This window comes from Rhopalosiphum padi, chromosome 3 (assembly GCF_020882245.1).
Source record: "Rhopalosiphum padi isolate XX-2018 chromosome 3, ASM2088224v1, whole genome shotgun sequence".
NCBI classification, from domain to species: domain Eukaryota; kingdom Metazoa; phylum Arthropoda; class Insecta; order Hemiptera; family Aphididae; genus Rhopalosiphum; species Rhopalosiphum padi.
The window spans coordinates 70,382,877-70,402,137 of record NC_083599.1 but is presented as its reverse complement, the minus strand read 5'-3'; the positions used below and the strand labels follow the sequence as shown (position 1 = coordinate 70,402,137).

At 29.9% G+C, this 19,261-nt stretch overlaps 2 protein-coding genes across 5 annotated transcripts in view; one reads left to right on the top strand and one right to left on the bottom strand.

Annotated features, from left to right (window-relative positions):
• Window positions 1-19,261, top strand: part of LOC132926658 (very-long-chain 3-oxoacyl-CoA reductase-like) — a 33,331-nt gene that overhangs the window by 1,516 nt on the left and 12,554 nt on the right. The window contains exons 1-2 of one of the 4 annotated variants that reach the window (XM_060991034.1): window positions 11,986-12,292; window positions 15,993-16,230. The exons of 1 other annotated variant lie outside the window; for it this stretch is intronic. In XM_060991034.1, coding sequence (XP_060847017.1) covers window positions 16,026-16,230 — 205 coding nt within the window. In that variant the 5' untranslated portion in view covers window positions 11,986-12,292; window positions 15,993-16,025. Of the gene's footprint in view, window positions 1-11,916; window positions 12,293-15,992; window positions 16,231-19,261 lie in introns of those variants that run through there. 2 more of the 4 variants (XM_060991033.1, XM_060991032.1) reach the window with 2 other exon arrangements.
• Window positions 3,504-5,338, bottom strand: LOC132923874 (protein PF3D7_1417600-like). The gene is made up of 2 exons (XM_060987854.1): window positions 5,000-5,338; window positions 3,504-4,943 (listed from the first exon to the last, which is right to left on the bottom strand). The coding sequence occupies exons 1-2, from the start codon at window positions 5,336-5,338 to the stop codon at window positions 3,504-3,506; spliced, it is 1,779 nt and encodes a 592-aa protein (XP_060843837.1).

Genomic DNA, 19,261 nt, shown 5'->3' with positions numbered 1-19,261 from the left:
ATATTATTCGTACAAGTACACTTAGTTAATGAATGACGTTATTTCAATGATATTTTATTTTTAATGTCGAACGCGTTTGTTTGCGGCGCACCCGGCGGCCGTGTTAATTTTAATGGAAAACGAACACGGTAAGTCTCGGCAAAACGGCAAAGGCCAAACGGGTTGCTATTCGCTAGGTCGTCGGTTCGTTCACCGCGTGTTATCAGAACGCATACATATTATATATTATACATATAAACAACTGTTTTCTGTGCACAGCCATTCGTGTATCTATTATACGTATGCATAATGTGCGTGTAACATATTAATCATAGTTCATAATGTTATAATAATTTACCTGTATCATAATCGCCATTGACCTATCCTATACAGTATACAACTAAAAATAATATTATATATTTATAAAATAATAATCGTTTTCTTCGATTACCGGTAATAACTAGGTATCTAAATCTAATAATGTTTAAGTCCCGTACACGTACACTACACAGTACGCGTTTACACCTTATTATCGTGTACGTTCCTGCGACATTCATTACGCGTGTGTACGTAACAAAGTCGAATAATACTACAATGTTGTACCACGCGGTATAGTGAAAACCTGACTTTACACTGTCACACGATCTAACACTGTTGTACTTACTCCGTTTAATGGATACGTTCGGAAGCGACAAGTTCACAAGTTGGACTCGATTGTATACAGATTTAACGCAATACAATTACTGAATTCCCCAGAATAGTTAGTTTTTTGGAATAATTTTACAAATTGATTAAATAAAATAACATTTATACTTTTACCACGAGTAGATTTACTCAGATTCTGTTCTTATATGTTAGGCCAATACTGGCCGTTTGCAACGTCACACTACTAAAAATGTCGATCGGTATAGTGTTCAATATTCGGTATAAATTAAACCATATAATATTAATTTCGATGCCATTTAGAGGTTCAGAACAATACACCAAGCTTTATTATAACTTATAAGGTATAAAGATTTTTTCAGCTGCACAAATAATAAATCCCTAGGGACTTTTCACTACAACCTCACTCTCAAAAAAAAAAAAAAAAAAATGTGCCTATATTTCGTATATATATATATGTCTTTAAAAAATGAATTATTTAAAGTGCGTACTATTCTAAATAGTAAATTTTACTCTATTTTAATTTCAAAGTCATGTCTTATGTCACCATGGATTTTAAATAAACTGACTGAAGAGTAAAGAGTTATACCTACCATTACTATCATAGACCATAGTCTATATTTGGCATAATATTGAATAAGAATAATACATTTTAGCTGAATGACTTCCGAAAAGCCTCAAAAGGTTATTTTTCTTTTAGCGTTACGTATTATATTAAATAAATTATAAATAGAAAACATTTTAAAAAGCAAATATGCATCATATCTAGTTTTTTGTAACTAAAAATGAAAGTTGGTAATCGTCGCCAGTATTTGAATACTCAGTGTTATAATAACACATAAGATACCTACTAGCAACTATGTACTCTTATAACTTATTAGTTATTACTTATTACTGTAGCCTGTAGGGTCTCGATAATCGATTATCGAGATCCTACTGTAAATACACGTGAATAAAAACATCTAAACGGTCAAGTAGCGAGCAAAACAATAAATAAATATAGCTGTAAACAATCAACATCTCTGTAGTAAGTTTGTTTAAGGCTGTTGAAAGCGGGTCGTTTTATCGTCATTTTTTCGTGCTTTTAGACCAATAAACGAAAGAAAAGTTCACCCAGTAACAAAAGTCCGATTTTAATTTTAAAAACATATTTAAATTCCTTATTCTCTTTTCTAGGTTGATTAGGAAATGGATTTAAAATTATTTTTTTTAGTAATACTAAAGTAAGGTGAATTTTGAAAAAAAAATTATTTATAAATATAATTCATATGTTACTACCTATAGTAATTAGACAATACAAAAAAATCAAAAATATTTGTCTAGTCAACACTCAACAGTACATTATATATTTTCTACAGCACAATAAAATTAATGTCCTACTGCACCATACAATAAAGCCTGCAATACACGAGCCTATGTAGGGTATAATACCTATAAACATCCTTCATTCAGATGATGACGGATTAACGTTACATTATTGTAAAATTGAGAGTTGCATTTAAGATAATATTATACGAATTGAAAAATATTTTTCTGAATATAATAATTGTATAGACGCCGGGTCGTCGATTAGTCCGATGTGTCTGGTTGGGTAGGTTATCACTTATCACTAATCACGCAGGTCGTCCGTCTTTCCGACACAACTCGTGTGTTAAAAATGTTATTCATTAAGACACCTTTTCGTTCAAACTCTGAGACACATAATATTATGCAGTGCGATGACTGATAACGGATGACACTGTTTATAATATAATAATTATTAAATATTATAACTTAGAGATTAATCATGTTTAATGTATATATGCATAGAGATATATTATAAATTTCTGCGTCAATAATAGCCAAATTATTTGAATGTATCCATATTATATTTTATATTTATAAGTAAAAACAATAATTTATAATGCTTTATAAATAACATCAATAAAACAGATAACAATATCCTAACGATATTATTACTTATTTACTTATTATAAATAACAATATTGTATATTATAAGTAAAGTTTTTATTATCATAATAATTATGATATAATATTATTATTTATTATAATTAAAACATTTTTTTAAGAAAACAAAATGAATTACAATAATTTTAGCTATATTATTTATAAATGTTATTATTTTTTCTAAAATAAATATATAGGTTTTAGTTTTATAAATATTATTAAACAATCGTTATTATAAAAAAATAAGTATAGTAATATAAGTATAGTATAGTTACATTTTATAGTTTTTTTCTATAGACAATTCCAATGTATTAACCAATTTAAAAGGTATCCGTTTATGAAAAGAGCCCAAATCTGTGATTTTCTTTTGTCTCAGAAAATTCTAAAATTATGGATAGACGAAACGATTACTTTATCCGTTATCGGATCAAACGAATCAATTATAATAATTTTAAGCGTTATTCATTTTTGATATTTTTGTGTTTGAATATTTTCAAAATCCTTATAAATTAATATATTTTTTACCCTATATAATTCCCTTTTAGCACCTAAAAACTTAATGAACTTCTCCCCTTGATATATGTGGAATTATTAATTAACAATTCATATTACTTTTCTGTTTCAATAAATTATGATCGTATCATTGCTCTAAAGACGAACCTATCAACATTATCGTAATTTATTATTTTACAATATATAGGCATTAAATATTTAAATGTATTTGTTTGTATTAAAAATTAAAATTATGTTAAACTTATTGTCTCATATAGTGATATGATATAAAGTATGTTGTTATTTTTGTAACAATTTACCTATAAATATATCAAAGTTTCAAGTCCGTTTTTCTTTAACAATAATAATAAAAATTAATAAATTTAGTTTTACAGTATATTTATTTTATAGCAAAGAATTATTTACACGGTCCAAGGATTTTTGTCAAGGCTATTACATGGTCGTGAATTGTGTTTGACTGTACAGTCCTTATTATTTTTTTCTGGAAAAATTTGTTTTTGTGTAATTTCGTAAACTGTATCGTCTGTATTATCATTGCCACAACTTTCTTTTACTATTCGTTCAGCATTGTAACACTTACTAGCATTTGAATTGCAATTTGTTTGTGGGAACTTAGCGTCGTTTCCACATGGATTGTCTGACACAACGAGATTCTGAGTCCGTCTTATCCATTCTGGGATTGGTTGAGACGAAAGAAAATCACAAATTTGGTTTTTTTCACAAGAAGATATTATTTGGTTTGATTTAGTGACGTTTTCAACACCATTTTTAAAAAAATGATGGACGGATGGCTTTGAACATAAGGGTAACTGGCAAATATTTTGTTCTACATTTTGTTTTTGGACACAATCATTTTTTAGGTGGTTTGTGTTTTTAAAACATATTGATAAATTGCTATTTTTTTTGTCGGCCATTTGATTCGAAAATTGATTTACCTGTAATATTTGTTGATGCTCACTCCGTTTAATCATTTCCAAAGTTAGCTTTGCTTTTAAAAACTCGCATAAAATGATATCACCGTACTTTATTTGATTGTTACCATCGTGTGAATTTATAATCTGTAAATTATCAGCATTAGTATTGTCTATTAATTTGCAAACACACCGCTTCGAATTACACGCGCTATTAATATTTATGTTTGTGTTTGGAGTATCTGTAGTCATACACTGTTGAGTTTGTGGTATATCAGGTTGTATTAGGTAATCAATACACATTTTAATATCGTTTATACTTTTTTGTAGTTCTTGTTTATTTTCTTTTTCCGTATTATTTGGATTGCTTTTCATAACTACGTGTTCGTCGTTTTTACTTAACTGTTCGACATTACACATTAATTTATCTATGTTCATTTCGTTTTTGTTCATTTTATTTTCTAATCCGGATAGATGAACCATAATATCCGATTTTTCGTTTACTTGATCGATTTTAAATTGCGCCAATGCTGACTGTATTTTTGTAAAAAAGCATTCTAATCGCCCATCTAAATTGGTTAATTGGTTATCGGACTTAACACTTTCAGGTAAATTTTCGGTATTTATTGTTACTCGTTCATTTTGTTTAATAATTTCGGTAGGATTTGTTTCAGGTTTATTCTTTTTATTAGTTTTATTTTTTTTATTTATTACTTTTTGTTTATTACTAGTCATTTCCTTATTTTTTTTGGAAATTTTTCCCAGTGTTGTTTTTTTCATTTTTGGTGTCGTTTTATTCTCCATACCGTTCAATTTATTTACAGAGTTTGAAGCAATATTTATATTAGTATTGTTTGAAATAGTATTGTGGTCAGTTTCTACTTTGGTATTCAGCTGTTTTATGTCAAGTAAGCCAGATAGACAAAATACCTACAATAATCCAAATAGCATTAACATTTTTTATTAACAAATCGATTTATATTTACTTTGTCAGTTAGTGTTTGTAGATTTTTTTCTATAATTGGTATAATTCTTAGAACTTCTGCTATTTTACAATTATTTATTTCTTCATGGTTTTTAATGTCTGTAATGCTATGGCAGTTTAAATTCAAATCTTGTTTATTTTGTAATGCTTGTGTATTTTCGTGTATTATTTTTACGTCTTCAACCCGTTTTTCCAAATCAGTTTTAATTATTGGCTCCTTATCGTTTTTCAATGAAATTTCGTTTGTTTCCTCGTTTATCGTATTTTCATTAACACTTTGCTGAATTGTGTTCTCGTCTTCATTAATTTTTGTTTTAAAAAATAAGCTATTTAACCACATTTAAGTGTTTTTTTTTTCATTAAATGTATTAAAAAAATTAATGTATTCCACACGTATTTAGTTTATTGGTATTTACTTTAGATACTGGTAGTTATAGTTTATCAGAACTATAATGTTATTAAGCCAATCAATATTTATTTTTTAACAGCCTTTTAATTTAATTTTAAACTAACCTGCTGTATTTTTTTAAGTAGGCACCTAAGCGATTGAGAAATAAAGAGATTATAAATCGATGACAATATATTATTACAGAATAATTTATTTATCTCTACCTAAGCATACAATTAAAAAATGTTTTCGTTTATTAAATGGACGTATAATTTAACATCACAATAAAATATATTGTTCATTTCCATTTGACACAATGTTTCATATAAACAATTTATTTTATGCACATTTAATTATTTAATTTTTCGTCAATAATGCAGAAAATTTAGTTAGGTAACACTAACATACCTTCGTTAAAATTTTCATTTCCTATAAGTACTTATTTTGAAATTTTCTTATGCCAACATAACAGTTAAATGTATAATCATGCGAGAGTAGAAGGTTTCCCGGTTACCTGGTCACATATTTAAAGTGTATTATACCTATATAGTATTGCGTTATAAAACAAGATTACGATTCAATAACTTTTTGATTTTCTGTCAATGATTAAATACAATTGGAAAAAATCATTAACAATTAATGCCATAGATAACATATTTAAATTGTTACCATTGATATATTCATATTATTCATGTTTCAAAATCAACAATGAACATACGATGAACATGAAATTAATTATAGTGAACTTATAGATGAATTAAAATAATAATTTATTAAGCACGGTGGTTATTGCCTAAAATATTTGTATTATCTGATTTTTTTACAGTTAGAAAATTTAAAAAATAGTATGATACAGTAGTTGCCGCTTATTTGACTCATTATGGAACATGATTCAGTAAGGTGAAAGGTTTAAAAATAAAAAGATATACATAATATATTAATATGTATTGTAAAAAATGTTCTATGTACTAATAACTATTATTTAAAATACATAATAATGTATAACTATACATTATTATGTATTTTGAATGTCATTGATAAAGAAAAAAGTATTGAAGACAAAGAGAAAAAATATTTATTTTTTTAAACGTTGGTTCGTCATGACTTATTAATTATGTAAAAATATTTTAAAAAACTTACTTTTTAATGCGACGTGATTCGAGGAAATTATATTAATCGTAAAAATATATGTATGTGATAAAATCGAGAAATGGACTTGAATATGTAAAAATATTCCCTTATAAATACACATACATAATAGACTGCTATAAATTATAATAAGACATGAGCAGTTGGTATAATACATTTTATGATTTTGGAAAAAAAAGTTAACTGTGTAGTGTGTATGGCCAAGATGTTTGTATATTATGTATATTTTAAATATTTAACCACGTACTTTTTGAAACACATATAAATCGTTTGTACTTTAAATGAATTGAACAGCTGTTAGCTATTAAATATAAATATTGATCTTTTATATAGAAACGATGTCTTGTAGTTTAGTTTTTGTAATTGCTAAGGAAGGAACTTTGTAAATAAAACGCAATACTAAGAATATTATTTATGACTTAATTGTGTTGAACAATTTATATAATATATTCTACAAATGTTTGTACGCGTGATATACTGATATGTTTGGAAATAAGAGTTGTGGTGTTAAAGAAAATTTTATTTCAACTGGTAAAATTGAAATTCCTCTTTATTTGTCGAAAATCTTAACAGAATGGTCAAAAGCTGCAATACGTACTCAACCATCAGATCTTCTTCTATGGTCTTCAATTTACTTTCATATGAAAGCTAATGGTAAGCAACCACCAGTAAAAGAATACTTAGATCCCCCTGATGTAAAAATAGGGCCGGGTGGCTTGACTCCAAATACGTTAAAGGCACTGGCCAAGACTCTATCTAATAAATATGAAACTTATGAAAAAATTGAAGCAATGTGGAATATCTTGTCGCTTAAGAAAAAAATATTTACGGAAATAATTAAAATTGGCAATTTTAAAAATCAAATCAAATCAAACGAATTTATTGGAATTACAGCTGCTTACCTAAGCAATAGTCTTAAAGGTACAATGATATTGTTGTGTGATACATTTTCTACAGATAGTTCAAGTGGTATTCTATTGGAAGTATTTGTGGACATTTATCAATATTTGGCGAGGCTCGATTGTGCAGACATAGTACTATCATCAAATGAAAATTCATTAATTGAACTTGAAACAGAAAATTACGAAGAAACCACTGTACATAATGATAGCCAATGTTTTAATTCTTCGTCTTCTCAAGAATGTAGTTTGGATACTGAATTTTCTTGTCACAGTGAATTTGAGGAACAAGACACTAATTTATTAGATACCTGTAAATCATCAGAGGGCATTATGGTTTGGCAAGACGTAAATATGGATTATGGACCAGAATCATTAACAGAAATTCTGCATACAACACCAATTATCAATATCCCAAAGGTTACTACAGTTTGTGATGATCAGGATTATGAATTGTTGATAAATAAATTAAAAGATAACCCGTATGATCAAGAAATATTGTCACAACTTAGTGATGAAAGTGTGATATGCGATGACCAACAATCAGACATTTCAATTGACTCTATGGCAGACAATACAGAAATAAAAACCGAACATCTGAGTTTAGGTGAATTTAGTTATGAAGAAATGATTGGTAACCCTTCATCTTTAATATTGACAGAATCAAATTATGAGAAAAATGACTTCAACATTCAAAATCTAGAAATGTATAATGACTATACTGAGATAAATCCTGAAGAAATGAATGAAATGAGTATTACAAAATATGAAGATAATATGAATGATATAGAATTTGACATAAATGAAGAAAACAAAAATAATATTAATAGTTTAACAGACATAGAAATAAACAAAGATTTTATTGTTATGATGGCTTTAGTTAGTGATGCAAACGATCCATTATCAAATATTGACATTTCCGCAGATGAATCATTAGGAGATCATGAGTCATTAAAATCTGAATTTTCAATGCTAGAAAAAACCGATTTGAATCCTAATGCTGAAGATGGTGAAAACAATAATATAAAAATAGCCAAACAGATCTTTGATGAAAATACTTATTTAATTAATGAAAAAGAAAGTTCGGGCAGTGAAATTAGTAGCGGTTCAGAAGGATTCCATCACTCAGATATTGATCAACATAGTCATCATTCGACGGCGTTAGATAAAAGTTCAATCAATTCCGAATCTAATTACAAAAGCAATTATTCATCTAAAGATTCGTCTTTAACAAACAACAATAAACTTGATGAAGATCAATTATTATCATTACATGATTTATCGGAATCTGCACAGTTTGAGTTTACTGACACTCCGGAAGAACCTTTCGATCAAAATAACGAAACGATTGAGGAATGTGAAGAGTATTTAAATCGGTCAGAAAAATCAATAGATATACCGTTACCGGAAAAAGTCGTTGATGCCAAAATACATCATCCTGAAAAACGGACTCGTACGATGTTTGGTATTGGGCCGACAATTTCGGAGAAACAAATAAAATACGTCATTGACTGGGTGACTAAATGCGCTAGTAACCAAAATAATTATGTACAAGAACATAATTTAATACATTTTCGATGTCCGCCGTTGGATTATACATCCGGGAACTCTAACAAGGAGTCAAATAAAAATTCATGTTTTAAAATAAATTAGTATATCAGAATTATTAATTTTAATAATACTCTGTACGGGACAGAAAAATAATGTGAAAAATACAAAATTGGTATCACATTGGTCAGTATTTGTATTAATAAAATCTTGTATTAAATTTATGTAAAAATTCCTGTTCATCCTTAATTGGTTTTTTCTCAATGTAAAAAAGCACTGGTAGTTCTTTTGATCTCTTTAAAGTACAAACTAGATCAAATTTGTTATCAGAAACAACCTTATTTTTTTTAAATCTCAACATTTTATCGATCACTTATTATCTTGTATACATACACAAAAAAACTCACATCATTATAAAATCAATACATTTATCGCTCCGTCCAGAATCTAAAAAGTGAAAAATATTGTTTCTAAAACTTATAGTTTGTTCTACGTACTTCTAACCAATGATTGAAAGGTAAGCGGTCACTTTATACGGTTCATTGTTAAAACACTTAAAACTACATAACGCGGACACTTTGTACGGTCAGATAAAATTTTAGATTGCAGAACGCGAACACATATTTGTACTATTATGTATACATAAAGTATATATTAATGTATATAGTTATATACCTAAGTGTTAAGTGTATATAATGTAAATTATTAAAATGCAAAAATTAAATTAAAAAAAAAAAGTAAATTTATTAAAAACGTTATAAAATATACTATATTACTATTAGTCAAAATAATCAGTTTAAATCAATTAAAAATGTGAACAATATAAATATAAATAAAAAATAATATTGAAAAAAAAATGTATGTCAAAAACGAAAAATAATGTTAAAACCGACATGTATAATATATGGAATTTAAAAATTCAAAATTATTTCTTTGTTTTGGTGCTGGTTACATAAAGTTAATAGCTTATTATTTTTACCAGAATTAGATTTTGCTTCTTACGTAGGCTATTGCCACATTCGCCCAATTGTATTGTCCGCAAAACTGTCCGAAAACTCGAAGAATGTATAAAATACTTAGATTTACCTAATAATATTTAAACTTAATAATAATAATAATAATAATATTTATTGGCACCAAATTAAAAGTTAAAAACAATTTATGAGTACAAAAGAAAATACATTTAAATACATTGGTTCTCTTTTCAAAAGCGAAGCTTGTGCTGAAAAGAGAGAGTTGTGACAGATTTGTAAATATTATTGATTATAGGATCGTTATTGGTAATTAATAAAGTAAAAATTAAAACAAATAGAGAATGAAAAGAAGGACATAATTTAGAAAATTTTTATTTAAAATTCGGAAAATGTTTGTAGTATTAATGTTTAATTCAAATACAAATTGTTATTTATGGTTACACTCAGTCACATATTATATCCGATAACTTCTAAGGTAATACTCATTGTTTTAGATTTTTGTATTTTTTAAATAGACAACTGAATCAATTAAGTATACATTTATTTAGTAGAATAAATCAATGTTAATAAAAACATAAGGTTTAGGATCAATTATACTTTTTTTAGTAAAGTTTTTATTCAAATTTCAGATGCTGATTGTAGTATTAATTTTTAATTTAAATACAATGGAATGGACATATGCAAGTTGTTATTTATACTTACACACAGTCACATAGTTCAAAGTATAATATGCTGGTTTTTTTTGAATGGCTCGACCAGATCCTTTGGGGGGATTTTCGAAGTCTAGGTCCCTGTATCGAACTGATGTACCTAATTGTTGCAGCCGAATGCCAGCATCATTTCTTCCTAAAACTTCCACTTGTAAATCTATTTATTAATTAACATAATTTATTTTTATGGAGTGATATATAAAAATACGACAATATTAGATAGGTAGGTATAAAAGCGATAGGTATTTGCGCGCTTAAGTGTTAATACAAAATAAATAAACATTTACACATTCCATATATTTTAAGAGAATGTTAGCGTAATATGTATTTTCTCTCTCAGACCCACAAGCAACATATTATTTAATACATTTTCACCTAAAATCGTTTTTTTTTTTGTTTTTTGAGTTAACAAATCTACAAAATACTTTTTTAATTTCTGTAAGAATTTGTTCATATTATGATTATTATTTTCTAATTATTTATAGATATAAAAAATTGAAAAATAATGAGTATTTTACAAATCTATTTTATACTAAAAAATGTTTTATTTCACAATTGTAAAATATTAAACATAGGTATGTATTATGATTTTTAAGAATAAATTTTAATATTTTTTAAATCATTTGTAAATATTTAAAAAATATTTTTAAAAATAAGTATTTAAAATAATGTTCAAACATTTTATTTTGAATAGAAAACTGGCCATTTGAATATTTTATTAACATTTATAAAATAATGAATAAACCATTTTCCAATGTTTTTTTAAACATTTAAAATATATTTTTGTCACTTGGTAGGTATTATAATATAAGCTTAAAATGAAATATCCACATCCACAATGGCGAGGAACATTCGATCACTACTATAGAGCTAAGCTACTCGGATGTTTTTTAATTATTGAAAACAGTTCATACAATTCTATGTTATCAGTTTCCTCGGATTCGGTAAATTTATATTTTAAATTCTCTTGATGCTTTCCCCAGTTTCCCCTTATACCTACAGCACACACACACACTCACACACACACACACACATACACACACAATTAGTAAAATCGTAAAGACATTATTATTATTATTTAAATAATATACGCTGCAGGTTTTTATCCATTTTATTTTTAATTTTCATAAGTAATTTATTATTATTTACGATTATAAACAAAATGTAATAATAAAATAGACCGGTGAGCGCGCGGCGGATGCTAAAACGCCGCCGCCGCCGCCGCCGTCATATCGATCGGCTCTTCGCTGTGCCGCCGCCGTCATGCCGCGCGCCGCTATCAGCTTATCACTCTACCGGAATAATAATAATATTATTCACAAAAAATAATTTAATTTTGTAAATAATACAATTCGCTACAATATGTGCTACAATTTATTTTATTTATCGGCATCGTTATGTTCGAGTCTCGCAGTGTTGCAGTTCCCGTGATTTTATGTTCCGCGCGCAAGCGCATGCATAGCCTACGATATTGTACGCGTAATGAACACCGTAATAATAACGTACCGCAATAATAATAACAACAGTAATCTATAATATAATATTATAATGGACTTCATTAGTCGTAACAAAACACCGATCCGATACAACGACCACGTGGACGGTCGTTTCGTATCGTAGTTACATGTACGTATAACATTTAATTATTAAAATTATTTTTTATTATCACAATTCATTACGTAAACGTCCCCATATATATTATAACTACCTATTATTTATATTATTATGAGATCAAATCGTCCAACGCAAAGTCAAAGTGTTGTTTAGTCGTTTAGTGTGTAGTTTAGGCGCGTTTTGTTGAACTCGACGACGACGGTATAATGACATAATATTGATAAATGATAACAAACAATATGGCGAGCGTAGTAGAAAAAAAGTCGTGTACAGGACGAGATCGATGCAATAATATTGTTCATTGCTCGAAATGGAACGTTTTTTAAACCAGCACACGCCGTAAGCTAAACGCCGGCATTTTTTCATTTATTGTTCGTTAGTCATAATTGTTGTAAATTAATAACGCATCACACTGTTATCGATCGTACGGCAACAGTATAGGTATTTACCTGCTGTCACAGTGTCATGATATTGAAACCATTTCTCTACTTTTGATGTCTCCCGAGCATTGTACAGTCTACAGATAAAATTTACAGTACAGCGTAGGTAAAAACTATTCCTATGGCAAGTGGATAGCGACTACGAGTAAATAAAATCTTATTAATTATTAGACTATTACTTACCAATGAGGCAGTGACTGATAAGTGTGGTTACTGATTTGTCGTGTTTACAAACGTATTGCGCATTTTCGAGTTTTATTTTCAACATAAATGAGTTAAAAACTAAATTGTTTTTCATCAAGTAAAATTACAATAAAATCCAAAATGTTTTTCAAAAATTTCACCCATACTAAAGAAACAAAACGTTATACTCAAGTTGTGGTGAACCGAAATCGTGTTTCGATGCGTTCTGGTTTTTTTCGAACACACTGTATTCGGAACGATATCATAGGTACTTAACGTAATTTGTAATGTTATTTTGGTTATTTGATATTTTATTGTGCTGTGTACAATATAGATCGTAGGTAGCGACGTAATATTTGGCATATTATTACAATATACAGTTGTCGGTACTCGGTGTTTGATCACGAAAATAACTATGATTTTTCAGATTTATATTTTTGAAATAGGTATATGTTTTTTAGAAAATTAATGACAAGTTTAGAGAGCCATATTAATATATTATCGTAATTAATTCCTAGTAATAAAATTGTGATCTAAATCCGAATTACTAATATTTTCGTTATTGCATTTTACTAAAACGAAAATATTTTAAAAGTGGAGTAATTAATTTCCAATTTTCTTCGTGATTAATAGAATATTAATGATATTTGTCATTGTATTTTAGTAGTTCATGGTGACGAATAGACCACTTGCTGTGTATAATGAGTGTAAATAATGTACTCACATAATAATAGCATTTATTAGTTAGTAAAAATAGTAAATACTTATATTAGGCGGGTAATTGTATAAACTTAGTTGCCATCGCTGGTGTAGACAAACCGAACAATGGTTCTACAAGCGAAGTACAAAAGAAGCTTTGAAGGAGAGTTGATTTCAGCTCAACTATAAAAATGATTTAAAATATCTATTTCATAAACATTATCAAAAATCCTTTCAATACAAAAATTAAGGTTGCAATTACCATAATTGAATTTACCTTCTGAATTTCAATTATAATATAAAAATGCAATGTAATAAAATATTATAATTCTTCAATTTTATTTATTTTAATTATTTTTAAAATCAACTATAAATGTTTGATTTTCGATTGTGCTTTCATCATATTATTTTGAATAACTAAATAAAAAAACATGTTTTTCGCTACATAAGGTTTTCGATAATGTTAGTATTTGGTATGCCTTGTAGCTGCCCACCTTGTCTGTATTACCAGTTACCATCGCTAAACTACACGTCATATTCGTGAATAATCGATAGTTAAAATGTGTATATTTGTTAGCAGGGCCTGTATTTATATGCAATAAAAATTCTAGAATTTCAAAATTATGCAAAGAATATAATATATCAAGTATAGATATACATATAAGTGCATATAATATAATATTAACAATTCCTTAAAGTTTTTAAAGTTATCAAATTGTTAATTATTTGTAATAATTTGTTATGTGCAAGATTAAAATAGCATATTAATAATAAACTATAAATTTAGTTTCGTATACCTACAATATTCAGAAAATTATAAATTTAATCGCTCGACCGTTCTCCGACCTAAGGTCAAAATTAGTCCATTACTATCAATAATTTAATAAAATATGATAATTACTATAATAATACTCTTATCTACTATAAGATAATACTCTCATACATGAAAATAAATCTTTCTTGGAATCTAACGCATTTTATAAATATTCAAAATTGTACAACGCCAAGTGTACGTTACTTACATAACAACCAGGCCTATAGTTATCATGATAATAATTTAAGTTAGGGCTATATAACATTTGCAGCGATGGCCGTTTAAATCCGTCCGTGCCGACGCCTAGTGTGTTTTGGAAAACGGCGCGTTCACGTGGTGTAAATGACGATAGAAATAATATTTGTATACGTATTATACATTTATACGTTTTAAGTATATTTAAAGACCATATTTTCGAATTTTTGAGATTTGTTTTACTACCCACAAGCAGTGTCCCGTGGCGATACAATCTTCTGTTTTTCAAATGAGGACCCTTTTATGCACTGTAACTTTTTTGAAAATGCCGGTGCACCTAATTCATAAGCAGTTGTCACCCAATGTGTAAAATATTTATACGAAGGATAATAATAGTCCTTGAAAATGTTCTTACAAAAGTGTAAAATAGAATAGATATATTGTAATGATGTGTTGGATCTAGTATTTTATTGTGCTCGGACCATTTTTATAGAAATGTATAAAACATATTGATGTTGTCGAGTAAATATTTTGAAATAACATCATAGTCCCCCCCCCCCCCCGAAGTTCGGTGAATATTAATATCAGTACCCTTTAGTACCTACATATTATATTATAATAATAATATTAATATGTGCGGTCCGCACGCGGAAATCGAAATACCAGTCGGACGAGTAACGCGCTCGTCGTACCTGCTCTGCCGAGGAACAGGAATCGTTCTTTCGTGGGGCCGGTAAAAAACGCGGAAACCATAAACACGCGCGCACAACCACATTTAACTCGTACGCCCGTGTACAGGTGTGTGTGTGTGGCGACGACGACAAACCGGTATATGCATGTTGTACGTATAGTATAGTAATAATGATAATAATAATAATAATAATAACGAATGCAACAAAAATATGTTGCCGACAAATACGCGCGACTGCTGCACGACAAGTCCGGTGGTAGTGGTCAGCGTTTTCCGCACGACACGCCGCCAGTTCTCCTCCACCGCTCCTCCGGCCCGTCCACCTCCAACGACTAGGCCGCCGCCGCCGCCGTCGAAACCCGATATCGCATTTTATTATTAGTACATCTCGATCGCGATTCATTATTATAGTCGTCGCAGTCGCAAGTCCCGCGCAACTCAGAACCCGTCAGTTAGCGAGCCACACGACCGGCACACCACCACCACCACCGACCCGACGCGTCGTCGAACCGATCACAAATCGACTCATTAATATTATATATATATATATTCAGTAGTATACTGTCTTCGTTCAAACCGAAGTCGTGAGTGAAACGCGTCCGTCGACAAATTTTTTTCTATTTTTTCTGTTTTTTTTTTTCTGTTCGTTTCCCCGAGCCTGTAAAACAGCCGACCGCGTTTTTTCCGCAGCAGCAGGACACGCGTAGCCACACAACGTACACCATGTCCTCAACAGCGGGTCAGTCCACGTCCGCGTCCGCCGGCACGTCCACCAACAGCGTGCTGGAGAAGCTCGGCCTGTTGCTCGTCGCCCTGGTCGTGCTCCGCCTCACCCGGGCCGCCATGCGGTTCGCGTACCGGCACGTGTTCGGCCCGTCGGCCCTGTGCCGGGGCACCGTCGACTTCGTCAAGTGTGGCAAGTGGGCCGGTACGTATCCATTCAGGTCGCCGCGATACGCGGGGGTGGCGTCATTTCGTCCAGATATTTAATTTTTGACGACTCGAGATAGGTATTATAGGACAACGTGTCACGGCCGTCAGATGATTTGCGTTCAGCAGTTACGACATTTTCCGCGGTTGGCTTCGATATGATGACAGAGCGGGCGATAGATAGTAGGCCTATATAGTTTGACGAGACATCCGTGTTTTCTCGTTTGGGATTTTCACAAGCGAGTTATGAGCGTTTTTTCTTTTCACAATATTAATATTTTACACACTCGTGAGTCGCATTCGCTCTGCAATATCCACGCTAAACACGCGGAATAATTATTATAACTGCCGAACGTATACGGTTTCGATATGATACCCTATAGGTTTGCGCGGCCGTGACGACACATGTATGAGACGTTGTCCATCATTAATAGTTTATAATGTTAAATAATTATTCGTTCGGAGAAAATGCCGAAAATAAACGAGTCGAGGGACGTAAAATGACGCCACTGCGCAGCGCGTTATATAGTTGACATTTTACGCCGAACGTGAATCGACACGCAATACGAATCGCAAATAATATCAGTGGCAACGGGAGGCATAGTATAACTATTATTATATTGTTGCGTTGTGTTATACGATTGACACGCATACGACACGAATCGACATATATCACACACACGTCATACCGATATCAACAGTTATCGTAGACGATATAATTATTACACGTATACATTATTATTATTATCATTTTTTATGTTTGCTCAAGTGGCTTCTTTATCGGCGGTATTTTTTTTTAACGTGAACATTTATCCGGGAACCGTCGCCGCCGCTAATACTATTCCACTCATTTGTACGGCGGTGTTGGTCGGGCAGTCGTCTGCGCACGTATCCCTCTATATATTATATACATATATATCAATTCAATACGATTTTTACTTTACAGTATATAGTTGTATGAATAATAATGAAAATAAATCGATATACTTAGTGCTAACGAGGTATGATAAATCTATATATTTTATCATTGTAAACACATAATATTATATTATGCTCGTTTCGTATAGCGTAGAGATAGGCCGAGGGCAAAGGTCTACCGGAACTCGATTCGTAACATTATAATGTATTTTCATTTTTACACGTACAACACTATATCAGTATAATTTTATGTATAATATATTCGTGTGCCGACAGAGATTGTCGAATGAAAAAAAAAAAAATTAATAACCGTTTGAGTATAGGTGGACGTCGAAAATACCGTTGGTTTTCGACGACCGTAATTTCGAGTATGCCGAGTGTGGGCAAGAACTTAAAATATTATAATGTCTTAGAATTCGATAGCCATCTGCAGACCGTGTTTCGTGAAAACTGTTGTGCCACGTGTGTCGTAAACTGTGCCACACATTAATTCATTAATAAAGAAAATAACATTAATATGTTATTCGACAACCGCTGCCAATAAGTTATTGTGAAATGGCAGTGTATTGTAAACAATTGTAATATTATTATTGGCGGAATGAAAAACACCAAATAAATTATAAACGACTGTCATTTCACATTTGATTATGGACTAAAAATTGTTATTTTTCGAATTGTTGAAATATTATCTTTTCAAGTAACATGATAAACAGCTATGCCAGCATAACATAAATATTAAATATACGTTTATCGTAAATATTTTATACTGCAGTGTTGAAATTTTATACATTATTTATACGTTGGGAATTAAAAGACGAATATATTCGAACAATTATTTTCAGTACTTATATTTATTTTGTTTATCCGTAGCAAATCATAAGCATTTATCCAAAAATATTTCGAATATGTACGATTATAATTATAATTATTTAAAAATTGTTTTAAATGTACTTGGAGTGTTATTTAAAACACGAATTCGTAAAATTCACCAATCACTGTCCTATGCACGGGTCGAGTAGCTTTGTACGAGTATAAATAATAACATCACGAGTTATTCATGTCCAATATAATAATATTACTATTCAGTAATAAAAAAAATACAGACCAATGGGGATATTCAGTCGATCAGTCACCACTGTATAATGAGTTAATATTTTAACCTCCGCGATGACATGCCCGAGCGCTTAATTAATTAATAACAATACATATGCGACATTTTTTAATCGAAACTTGTGCATGCACATAAATTATTAAAATAATTCGTTTTATTGACACGTTATGATGTATTCGACTTGTTCAGCGTTTCTATCCGACACATTAAAAAATATCTCCGTCGTGGCCCACTCAAAATAAAACGTGACGAGTGAGAGACACTCGATAACATAATACAAAATAGTATATTATACAAACGACCAGTCGGTAAATGTGAATCATTATACTATTGTAAAAACGACGTAGTCCCGTAACCGCCCTACATATCTGCGAATAATGATTTTCAATGCTAATGTTATATATATTATACATGAGTACATGAGACATATTGTACCTTTATAGTGTGCGTTTATTCTGTTCGTCAAAGTCGTTTTAAAATACAATATCATATTTTCTCGTCGACCGTTTGAAATCTTTTCTAGGCAACTGTAATATTTTTTACTACCTATTTTAATGATTTCGTAACGGTCATTTTCCACAAAACTTAATTTTATAATAATATTAGAAATTAAGGTGATCAATAAAATAATAAAATCAAATTAATTAAAAATGGATTGAATGTGAACGACTTTCAACTTAACAGGTATAGAAATATTACTACAAGTTAACATGCAGGAACTAATTTTCAATGAATTCATCACGGATAAAATTTCCGACCGGTTAGGTTCTAGGTAGTCGAGGACTTTAATATATTAATGAAAAAAACTCACAAATATCAGTTTATTACTTCATAAGTAATATATTTACTTGAATAACCTTCGAATAACATAACTTTTCGATTGTGGCGGATTACACTGTTTTTTATACGCTTGAATTGTTTGTAGTGTTACTACCTATAACTTTATTCAATAATTTCATAATTCCAATTACATTATTTGATACAGCAAAATATATTATCA